This window comes from Arvicanthis niloticus, chromosome 1 (assembly GCF_011762505.2).
Source record: "Arvicanthis niloticus isolate mArvNil1 chromosome 1, mArvNil1.pat.X, whole genome shotgun sequence".
NCBI classification, from domain to species: Eukaryota; Metazoa; Chordata; class Mammalia; order Rodentia; family Muridae; genus Arvicanthis; species Arvicanthis niloticus.
Genome location: NC_047658.1, coordinates 90,746,459 through 90,758,631, shown reverse-complemented (window position 1 = coordinate 90,758,631; position 12,173 = coordinate 90,746,459). Strand labels below are relative to the sequence as shown.

The window sequence follows — 12,173 nt, the reverse complement described above, 5'->3', positions numbered from 1 at the left end:
ATTCCATTTTCAGCAGGGTCTTCTCACTAGATTGTAAGTAAATGAACACTGAGCTCCAGGCTGAATGCCACAGTGGGTCCATCTGAGTGTAGACAGACTATGAGAGAGACCATGTAAGTAACAACAGTGCCTCTGGAAGCCATCCTCCCCACCCAGACGTATATATATTTCCTCCCCATTACTGCCCATATCTTAAACAAAAGACAAGTCAACAGACACCTGCAAGGAAACGCTGAGCCATTTATTACAAAGTCAGATTGGCAGCTGGAGAAGCGAGGAGATCTTTGGGCTCCTGAAAGCCCTTCTGTAACAGTACACAAGAGGAAAGAGGGTGGGGAGAGCAAGGGGCTCAGTAGCAAAGTGCTCACCTCGTATGCATAAGTTGGGTTCCAGACCCAACACAGTGAAAAAGAAGGAGGGCTTGAGAAACGAACAGTGTGATTAGCAACTGCATTCTCCACCTGCTTGCCCCTCCAATGTCCTGCCCTCTCTCAGGAAAAGAGACATTCCCTCTTTTTCTACATGATCTCTACCTGTTTTCAGGCTGGGCCCCAGGCCCAGTCCATGAGCACAAAGGAATTCCGGGTTCCAGGAGCATGCTCAGGACAAAGCAGCAGCTACCTGCCTGCCTGCCTGCCTGCCTGCCTGCCTGGGAAGCCAGGCCAAGGTCAGCTGCTGTGATAGTGGCTCCTCTGAGCTCAGGCCCTGTAGGAAATATGGAATTGTCCTGTCCTCAACTCAGGACAAGCAGCTGAGGACTCCAGGCAGTGGGACGCTACCAGCAGTTCTTCACTTCGACTTTAGAATTAGGCGGGTCTTCTCGTCTCCAATGAAGAGCCTAAAAATAAATTATCCTGTGAGATCTCCATTCCCCTGGAAGAAAGACCCAGTTTTCCATTACAAATCTCAAAGCCCAGAACTCTCTAGACAGGTGGCTTCTTGAGCTCAGTCCCCTTGGGCAGTGAGGGACAGTTTCCTCTCTGGTCCCACACATACCTTGTCCAGAAGGAAGTATATGGTGGCCATTCAGAAATCAGCAACAGAGTGATGAGTGGTGTCTCACACCAGGCTCCAGGCATTGCCTGAAGCCTCTAGACTGCAGTGGGTAATGATACAAGAAGGCTACACATTCAGCCCAGACACAGCTGAGGGAAAATGGGGAGGGTCTAGGAGGACTTGGTGCCCCAAGGAGAAAGAATACGATCCAAATATATTGTACAAAAAAATAGATAAGAAACAGTTTTAAAGCCAATCTAAACATGAAGCCCACCCATAGCAATATCCCAAGTCCTTAGAGACACATTTGAGTGCTACTTGGAGCCAGTGCCACCCGTGAGTATTTCAGTCCTAAGAGCCAGTTAGTCCCCCTTGTAAAGTGGATTTCTGTCACTTGGAGCCAAAGGCCCTGGGCAGAAACAGCATAGTTCCCTCTGAAGATTCCCATTCTCCTCCAAGTTCAAGTGCATGCCAATCTAGTAGCTGTAGAGACTCCTGTCACCCTCCTACCTAATGAGCAGTCCTACAAAGAGGCCAGCCAGGAGGGGGCCCAGCCAGTAGATCCAATGGAAGTCCCAGTAGCCGGCCATCACAGCAGGTCCAAAGGCACGAGCAGGGTTCATGCAGGCTCCAGAGATCCCACCTCTGCAGACACATAGGTACCCAGTTCATCAGCATCTCAGAAGGTCCTACCTCAAATCCACATCCTTAATCAAGCCTACAGTCATCCCCAAACAAACATCCTCTAAACTTCCATACCAGGGCTCCTGGGTGGATCCCAGATGTTATAAAGGGGCCTTAGCTCTAGGCAGACCAAGGATGATTGATACTTGACCATCATCTCTCTCTCTCTCTCTCTCTCTCTCTCTCTCTCTCTCTCTCTCTCTCTCTCTCTCTCTCTTCCCACCTCCTCTCTCTCCTAGAACAAGTGGTCAGCAAGAGCACCTGCTTAGTCATGATAGGAGGGGAAAATGGAACACGCTCCTTTCCAACGTCTATAAAGCAAAGTCCAAGGAACACCACCCATTTTGGAGTCCAGTTGACCTACATTCAAAGTCCAGCCCAGGCAGTTCTACTCTGTGACCTTTGTCTAACCCCTCTGCATATCCACTGAGAGGAAAGTCTCAGTGTAGGCTGTAGCCAGAAACGAATGACAAAATGTGCACTTCGTGATGGTTACTGTAGTGTGTCTGGCCACTAAGGTCCTCATGCCACAGACCTGGACCCTACCTCCAGAGGCAATCTGTTTCCCAGGCGCACCAAAAGAGGCATGTTCCTTGGGCTTGCCAGAGAGAGCTTGTTTCCAAGACACACCTCAAGTTCTGGGTTCTGTCTCCAGACCCAGTGCCTTCAGGCTGGGTCCTATAGCCTTCAGCGTGTTCTGTGTCCAGAAGCCCGTCCAGGTTGGGGGGCGGGGGAGGGAGCACACTTGTAAGTGAAGCAAGTGCCACTAGAGGGCAGCAAAGCACCTGGTACTGAGCTACCACAGTCTCAGACCATCCAAGGGGACAGAGCCCCAAGCCCTGAGAAAGATTTGGTTCTGTGTCCAAACGGAAAGAAGGAACTGAACTTTTGGAAGTGACATTCCAGCAGATGTGGGTGATTGTCCCAGATTTGTCACTTTAGACTCTAAATGACCCTAACTCATTTCTTGCCTTTCTGAACCACAAGTTTGACTAACCTGTACAAGGGAAACAGTTCCTAAGCAAATGTCTCCTTAATGCCTTCCCAAAACTAACAAGAAGCTCAAAATAAAAGAGACCAGGGGTAGAGATAATTTTTTGTAAGACAGAGGCAACACCCCGAGGGAATGCTTTATTTATACTACAGAAATTAGGAATTTTCATCCAGACCACTGACTTAGCCCTAAATAGAGTAGAAGGGTGACTATATTCTCTGGACAAAAGTCACCTAGCACTGCTTAACTTAATACCACCTACCCACCATTGCCTGCCCAAAGCCATCCCACTGTCTCCGTTTGCCACAGGGCAGGGTCACCACACTTCTGGGGGATACTTACCCTGCCAGGATATCCACAATGACAGCGAAGCCAATAGAGAATGGAGCCAGGGGGCCCATCGTCTTCGTATTGACGGCACCCATACACACGGCCAGCACCAACAGCATCGTCAGAATGATCTCTACCCCCAGGGCTTCTGCCACCTGCTCCTGCTGCTGCACTATCCCAAAGGCTGCCCCAGATGCATTCCAGAACCTTTCCTCTGGACTCACCACCTGTGGAGGAAAAGCCACTCAGCCTAGGAAAGAGAAGCTGGAAGTGGGACACGGGTCTGTGCTCCGACCCATCTGCGACTGGACATATCCGTGTTTGTTTCCCAATTTCTCTCCTTTTCACAGGTAACCGAAGAAGCTACAAGACTTCCCTGAACCTTACTTTGCATACCTGAAAACTAAGGATAACAGATGTTGGTCCCTATGCCGCTTAAATAACCCTCGCTGAGAAAAAGAGCACAAACCCAGCTTGCCTCAAGCTCTAGAAGGTGAAGCTCTAGAACCTGCAGGCCTTGGGGAAACAGAGTGAGGGGTTGAAACTGAGTCAGCCTCAGGGGAGCAGGCACTGGTGGGAGTCGGAAGGGAGGAGAGAGAAGGGAAGAATACAGAGGAGGGGGAGCAAGGAGAGGTGGGGGGAAGGAGCCCATGGAATTATATAGAGAGCTATGAAATCTTTGGCTCAGCCTGGGAATGAAGTTCTATGGTAGACCATTTCTCTGGAATGCTGAAGTCCCTCGGTTCTACCACCAGTGCTGGTGGAAGGGGAACTTGCATCTAAGAAGAACTCACTTTTTAAAAATATATATATATATATATTTTATTTATTGTTATATATCTGAGTGGTTTGTGTTCATGTATGCCTGCACACCACAAGCATGCCTAGTAACCACAGAGGCCAGAAAAGAGTGTTAGATCCCTCAGACTGGAGTTACAGATGGTTGTGAGCTGCCACATGGGTACTGGGAATTGAACCCAGGTCCTCCGGAGGAGCAGCCAGTGCTCTTAACTGCTGGGACATCTCCTTGGCCCGGGAACTAGCCTTTTTGATTGATGGGAAGATTTCAAAGATTTCAAGCATGGAGTATCAACCCAAAGGAAAGAGAGGGGGAAGGGGACTCCATCAGTACCAAGCCACTAGCCCAGTCCCAGCAGGGATCACTCACCTTAGCCAAGGCAGCCCCAATCAGCCCCCCAAAGAGCTGGGACATCCAATAGGGAATTAGCAGCATGGTATTAAGGCCTCCGATCAGTGTGACTGCCAGCGACACAGCAGGGTTGAAGTGTCCACCACTACAACCAAGAAGAGAGGAAGCCGTGAGGCCATGGTCCAAGGCTCACCACAGGGATGTCCCTTGAGAATATGTACTCCAGCCTGTCCCCCAAGCTGAGCCTGCAGGCCGGAGTCAGCCCAGTGCCTTCCATAAGCAGAAATGTGCAATTCACTTCCATTTTTCCATGAAGAGCATGTGTTGGGGTGAGAGGCACTGGGGATAGGTGGTGCGGGCCCTAAACCCAGGCCCTAGGTGGCCTTGGGGACAAACACATGAAGGGAACATCCATGGTTTACACCTCAGAGCTTGCGCTGGCCCTTCAGAAATGTGGCCAAAGTGTCATATCTGCAGTCCACACACCAGACTGGAAACCCAAGCTCTCTGCCTGCTGGTCACACTCTGGGCTTCACTGACACCCAGATGTTGCCCTCTTCTACATCACACAACTAAACACAAGCTCAGAGGCTAGCCTTGGTCACCCAGCCAGGAAGCCACCAGCCTATCTAGATAGGTCATGTGCCTTTCATCCCACTCACAACCCCCCTTGGCCATTTAAAGAGATAATAAATTGTCCATTGTTTCTTTCCAGAGAACAGTAAGCCAGTGTCCTCACTAAGATCTGATTGTGAGTGAGATAGAGAACAGCCCTATCCCAGTTCCCCGAGTCAGATGCCCCAAGGGGGATGCCCACCGTGACAGCCACGTGGCAATAGGCACATGGCTTTTCTAGAAAACAGCCCACCTCCCATCAACCCATTCTACTGAGCTCCTACCCAGATAAGAACCAAGGGAGAGTCATTTTTCTGCCTCTTTAAAACAAAACAAACAAACAAACAAACAAACAAACAAAAAACCAACTCTAACTCTTGTCAGGATAAAGCCCCGGCACCTTTTGTGTACCACAGTACTGAGTACTGACAGTGCTGAGAGTACTGAGCACCCTACGATCCCATCTCCCCGAGGCACTCAGCTTTGGGCACTATAATCAGACAGCTTGAATTTGACTCCTGGCTCCACCACCTTCTAGCAAATACCTCACATCAGCGATGTGGACTTTTCTCTTTGCAAATATAAAACTGAGGACATAACAGAACCTATTTCTTAAGTTTGTCACTAGAATAGACTATCTGAAGAGAGCTCAGTATAGAGCAGAGGCATGGCTATCAATGGGTGTGTGTTGGCTTGAAAACTAACTTTAAAATATAGCAACAGCATGACTCCTATTTAATAGGCGGCACAGGCTGCAAAGCTAGATGTCCCCACCCCACCCCCACATTTGAAAGATCATAAGTGGGTGTCCAAGAGTTCCCAGATTGGCACTAGGCTAAACGCTGAGCTCTGGTCTCACCTGATGTTCCCCAAGGTAGCAATGATGAGCCCCAAGGCCAGCCCATGAGCCAGGGCAGGCTGCAGGAGCCCCGTGTTCGGACTGTTCTCAATGACTGATAGACATCCGATGAAGATGAAGAGAGCGGAGCCCAAAATTTCCACTATACACGGTTGTACGTATTGCTCATACCAGGACACGCTGTATCTGCCAGCCGTGCTGGGCTCCTTCACCTTGACCTCGTGTAGGTCCATACTACACATCGGTGTCTGCCGTCGGGAAAAAGACAGGAAACTCGTGTGGCAGAGGCCCCCAAACAGAACCCTCATCCCCAGCCTTGAAACATCCTTAGTGCCCTTGTCCAAGCAACAGACTCACCTCGCCAGACATCTGTTCCAGAAGGTCTGAGCCAGAGCTACCAGGAGCTGCACCGGCTGCCCTGGATTGTGCTCACTTATCTCCAGGACACAGACTGGTCCGCTAGACTCTGCGCTTTTAAAGAACTGGGGACGTTCACCAAAGGTGTCCAGAAAGCAATAAAGCCTGGATGGGAGGTGGCCCAGAAGAGTAAACTTTTTTTTTCTAATCTCAACAGGGCAAGGGCCACGTGGGATCAATGATTGCTGGGCTTAGTGCCAGCGACAAGAAAGGCGTGGTCTGCTTGCATCATGAGCAGAGCATACACCAGGCCCCTCCATAGTGCCTCATCTTTCCAGGGTTCAAAGGTGGGCCAGCCTGTGTGCTCAGGTATAAGGAGGGCCCAAGCAGAAGAGACTGCACACTCAGTAACAGTCAGCTCTTCTGCCATTGACATTCCACAATCCTCCGGGCCTCCTTCCCACCTAGGACCTTTTCCACATGCACCCTGATCACCTGACCCAGGGAACATGTGAGCGGATGATGGCTGCTGGGTGCCTGAGGCAGTAGAGACGATATGGCACTGTTGTGTATGGTAAAGCTGGTGGACTTTGGAAACCCGGGGATGGGTGGGACCTACAGCCTCATCTACCCAAAGCCAGGGAACCACCAGTGAGATGCACCCCTCTGCTCACACTGCCTGCACTGACAGCCCAGCTCAGCTCGTACAAGCCAGGAGCTAACCACATAACTGAGTGCCACTACGCTTCACTCATGTTCACTGTTTCATCTGCAAATGACAGTGACTGAGCTAATGCCATGTCATCCTTACAAAGCTTCAGTGAGTGAAGAAATGAAAAGAGCTCCAGATACGGTACAAAAGTGCCAGAGTTCATTAATTCAGAATATATGTGTAAGCCCCTCACAACATGCGAGTGTCCAGGCCCTGAGGATCTCCAGCTGCTATAATCACCACTAAGGTGGCCCAGCTCCGCCCTACAGAGTAAAAAGTCCAAGACGAGGATTTGAAGTCCCAGTAATCCCCACCCTGGAAATTTCTAGTCTGGAAAGTTCTGCCCACCCCAGCCCCTCAAAGCCCAAATTAAACCCTGTCCTCTGCTCAGTTCTCTACCTCTTCTTGTCTGAGCAGAGGTAGCCACCCTCCTGGCTTTTTCCCTCCCAATAAATCTGTAGTATGAAATTTGTTACACAGTGTGGCTTTGTGGTATTCCTTGGCTCCCCGCTGCCAGGAAACCTTTCCCTTCGGAGCTGTAACACTTGTGGCGGGGAAACCCTCCCCTCTGAGCTCTACCACTTCCCCTCAAACCTGTACTACCCATATAGACACCCACGTACAACAGTGCATATGTGCTAATGTCCACCAACCTTAGACTACACACTTGGGTGTTACAGTGCACACTCATATGTGCAGCAGCTGGCTAAGAGCCTTGTATACATGCCTCACGTTCACCTGGAGAACACTCCATGAGGCAGGTATACTCTTTACTGCATGCCACAGAAGAGAAAGCACTTTTTCATGATGACAAAGCCTAAGATCATAAAAACAGTGAAATGTCACAAAAGGACAATGTAACTCGACTTATATAAGGTACCCGGACAGTCGGGTTTATAAATACAAAAGGACAGATGAGGCCAGCATGGGGCTCAGTTGGTGGGGTGAACGTTTCACACACCGAACCCCGGGTTCGATTCTCTCCTTAGCACCACACAGAATACACACTTGTAATCCCAGCACATGGGAGGTGAGTGGGGGGTGGGGTGGGGGGCAAGGTCATCCTTAGCTACACAGGGAGTTTGATGCCAGCCTGGATATATGAGATCTTGTCTTAAAAAAAAAAAAAAAAAAAAGTAATGGGGGAGAGGGTGATGCAGCAAAATGACCTACTATGTAAAAGTAGTTTTTTTCCAAGCTTGATAACTGAATTTGGTCTCCAAGAGCTACCTATGTGGTAGAACCTCTGCCAGTAGTCCTCTGACCTCCAGACCCCCAACCTTCTCTCTCTTTCTCTAAATAAACAAACAAAGAAACAAATATGTTTGGGTTTTTTTTTTTTAATTAGTGGTTTCCAGAACCTGGGGGAGATGAAACATTCTAGAGATGATTGGTAGAGAAGAAAACAAATAGCTGAGGATATTAACTGTGCACTTGCGATTGTTACGGTGGTCAATTTCCTGTTACACTCACTTTGCCACTCTGGGAAGAAAAGATTCTATAAGCTCAACCATACTCCATTAGCTTTCAAGAGACCATCAGAAGGACAGGAGAGACTGAGGGAGATGGGGGACGGAAGAGGGAGGGAGGAAGGAGGGAGAAAGGAGATACAATGCCCCTTCTGCTTTGTCTTAAAAATATTTAAATAGCTGCTGTGAGTCCATCACTATTGTAACCGTTGAGTTTCAGGATTGTGCTAGGCCGAGAGCTCTGGTCTGTGTGTATGGAGACAGGGGACTAATATTAAAGGCTTGGCATTTAATGATCATTTCTAACATTTACCAATAGTGCACAACACATGCATCCAGTCCCATGCTCATGCTGAATCTCTTCCCAGCAACCCTGAGATTAGTCCTGTTAGTCATTGTCCTTACTTTCAGATGACTAAAGGAGACACAAAGAGACTAAAGACCTTGAGCACACTGGTGCAGATTAAAAGTATCCACTCCAGGACAGAGGTAGATACACCCAGACAATTGACTGCCTTGTAAACCAGGGCAGGGACACAGGCCTCCCCTACTCATCTTTGTATGGCCAAAGGTTTAGGCCCTGCTTTCACTCTGTTTATCTTCCATCCTGTTTCCTGCCTCCTTCTACCCCAACATCACGGTGTACAGTATGCTTCTCTGGTCCCTGTGAGAGCAAGATAAGATAGTCACCACACGTCCTCCCAACAGAGCTTCCAGAACAATTCTCTTGTTTCTGCCCAGATCAGCACACTTCCTGTTTTAAAAAGTCAAACTAGAAGTGGGGAGATGGCTCAGTGGGTAAAGTCCTTGCCCCATTAGCATGAAACTTGAGTTTGAATCCCCAGAATTCACATAAAACCTGAGGTGGTCCAGTGAGTCATAATTCCAGACTTCCTGCTGCACAGAGATGCAGAGGCAAGGCAGGAGGCAGAGGCAAGAGAATCCCCAGATACTAGTGGGCTGGTTAGCCTAGTATGTACAGCATCCAGTAAGCAAAGACTCTGTCTCAAAAGAGCAAAGTGGAAGATGAGGAATAACACAAAAGGCTGTCCACACAAAAGCGTTCTCTCTCTCTCTCTCTCTCTCTCTCTCTCTCTCTCACACACACACACACACACACACACACACACCTGTACACGTGCATAGATAGACAGACAGACAGATAGATAGATAATAGATGATATATAGATAAATGAGAGAGAGAGAGAGAGAGAGAGAGAGAGGGGATAAAGCCACCATTTACTATACAGTTGCTATTATGCCTGTCCTCACTGATCCCCTCAGTCTATCTGTCAATCAGCATGGACAAGATCCTGTTTCCCCCATCTCCCAGGCTCTCAGCTAGTAACACTGCAGTAACTCCTCATGAGCCCTTCTTGTCTACCTAGTTTCCACCAATTCCTTTCCCACTGGAAGCCAGTACAGCATACTTTAGTACTTGGGTCTGCATTTTAGGAGCAGAATACTCTGTTCTTCACCTGCTACCAGCATGGCTCCAGTTTCCTCTGTTAATAAATGGAAGGGGCCCATACAGCATGCTTTAGTACTTGGGTCTGCATTTTAGGAGCAGAATACTCTGTTCTTCACCTGCTACCAGCATGGCTCCAGTTTCCTCTGTTAATAAATGGAAGGGGCCCATGCCATAGGCTTGTTGAGTGAACAGATTAAGGTAAGGCCCAATAAATAGTAGCCATTACAGTGGCTTCCAGGAGAGTAGGTTAAGGGCCATCATAAACATGTCCCCCAACACGTCAATGTTGTAACATAATAAAAATAGGTTCATTGCTCACAGAACTAACCACACAGCATTTTCCACTAAGGGATCACTGGGGCTACCAGGATGCTTCCATCTTTGAACTCCCCACATTGCATTCCTGGGGTATCTTCCAGCAAACATAGAAAGAGACTATAAAGGGTTCTGTAAGAGGTTGCTATGGGCGGGCCTGGAAATAAGTCTCTCTTCCAGGCATTCTTGATGGGCTGAAGATTGAAACTGCAAAAGACTCTGAGAAACACAGTCCAGCAATGGGCACAAGAATACAAAGACAGGCAGTGTACGAGCACCGGGTGATTCATACCACAGGATGGTTGTTCTCTGTGTGGTCAATCCAATTGACAATACCTTCAACAAGGGATCAACTTAAGGGAGGAAGGGCCTATCTTAGCTTACAGTTTGAGAAAACCATCTATCTTGGTACAGAAGGTATTGCTGAAGATTGTTAGTGGCTGGTCACACTGCATCTGCAATCAAGAAGCAAAGAACAGGTCAGAAGTGGGGCCAGAGGCTCAAGTCTCAAGACTCCATCTCCCATAGATTCCACACCCTTCCAAAACAGCCCCACCATCTAGGGACCAAGTGTTCAAAGACAGGAGAGCATTAGAAGCATTTCACATTCAAACTTGGCCACCCACACGGGCCCTCTGTCCTATGCCCTGATTCACCACACGACACAGGGCTCCACAAAGTTAAGCAAGATATATACTCCCATGCCTGTCTCTGATACTTTACTTGGACTCCTCAGACCCACTTCATCTTCTTCAAATACCAAACTAGATCCTCCCTGACTCCTGGGCCTCTAGGTGAGCCCCTCCCTGACTCAGGGCAAGCTTGAATCCCACAGATCCAAAACAAAGGGCAAGTCTCTCTAATCAATCAGCACGTTTCCACCCTGAGAACTTCCAAGGGTCTGGATGACCCCAAGCACTAGTGTGGTTTCTCAAATCACAAAGATCCCACTAGGCTAGGGTGAAAGAATGTTCCTCGTGCGTCACAGCTTTCCCACTCCTAGTTGATATAACCAACGCCTTTGTTTTATTCCTATCTGGATGCTGATACCTTATGATGTCTCTGTAGCCCACTATCAGCTCCTGATGGAGTTCAAAGGCAGTTTTCATTCAATAGTACATTACCCCTTCCATCCCCTTTTTGCATGGATAGCTTATCTGATCATGCAAGAATGTGGTGTTGGTGCTACAGACATTCATCTAGAAACTATGAGCTGCAATTTCCCAGAGGCAGATCTGAGATGACATCATGACCAAGATACCAGATCAAACCCTAAATATTAACTCCGGACTTAGTAAATGACCCTGCAGCCACCAGATTATGTGCCAGCTCTTGTGGCCAGTCTGTGGCCAGAAGCTCTTGCAAGTTCACAGAGAGGCTGTGAACATTTTAAGTTTCTAGAGAAAACACAGTGATCCCCAGAGTCTCTCAGAAACCACTGCAAGACAGGCTTATGACAGCTCCAGCTCAATAGCTCGCTATTCTACCTTCCCTTTTAGTGGCAATGAATCTTCTTTCTTCAGGAAGTTGATTTTACAGCAGTTCCCATGATAAAAATCTAAATGTCCAGGGCTGGAGAAATGGCTTGGTGGCTCACTTCTGCCTGTAATCCAGCAGGAGGCCAGGAGTGGGGACCCCACTCCGTCCCCTGGCATCCACCCCCACATATACTACATTGAATACACTCATAAAACACATACACATGCCTGGGTAAATGATTAAAATGAGAGTTAAAAGATTATGTTTTTTTAAAAATGAGGACAGCGGTGCCTGATCTGATTACAGTCTGAGAAATTAGCTGGGTAGAGTTCGAGCACACCTTTAATCACAGCACTTGGGAAGCAGAAGCAGGAGAATCTCTGTGAGCTCAAGGCCATCCCCATCTATAGCATGGTCGACATATGGAGTTCCAAGACAGCCAACACTAATATAGTGAGACCCTGTCTAAACTAAATAAATAAAAATAATGTTGTGGACTGTGGAGATGGCCAGAGAATTGAGCACTTCCACACAGGTGAAAGGACTCTAGGAGTTTGGATCCAAGAACACAAGTATGTCCACACCAAGTGGTGCCTTGCCTATAACCCTAACACTTGGGAGACAGGGACAGGAGGGTCCCTGGGCAAGCCACCCTGCTACACTAGTCTCACAGGCGAGCTCTGTTCAGCAAGAGACCCACCATGCCTTAATGAGGTGGAGCATAGTCAAGAAAGATCCAGAA

The 12,173-nt window shown here is 48.3% G+C and overlaps 1 protein-coding gene across 1 annotated transcript; it reads right to left on the bottom strand.

Annotated features, from left to right (window-relative positions):
• Positions 1-220: 220 nt before the first annotated feature.
• Positions 221-6,163, bottom strand: Aqp8 (aquaporin 8). Its single transcript, XM_034512699.1, has 6 exons — positions 5,986-6,163; positions 5,629-5,876; positions 4,173-4,299; positions 3,017-3,231; positions 1,507-1,641; positions 221-838 (listed from the first exon to the last, which is right to left on the bottom strand). Exons 1-6 carry the CDS (start codon positions 5,995-5,997, stop codon positions 790-792), a joined length of 786 nt encoding a protein of 261 aa, XP_034368590.1. The 5' UTR covers positions 5,998-6,163; the 3' UTR covers positions 221-789.
• Between the last annotated feature and the right edge of the window lie 6,010 nt (positions 6,164-12,173).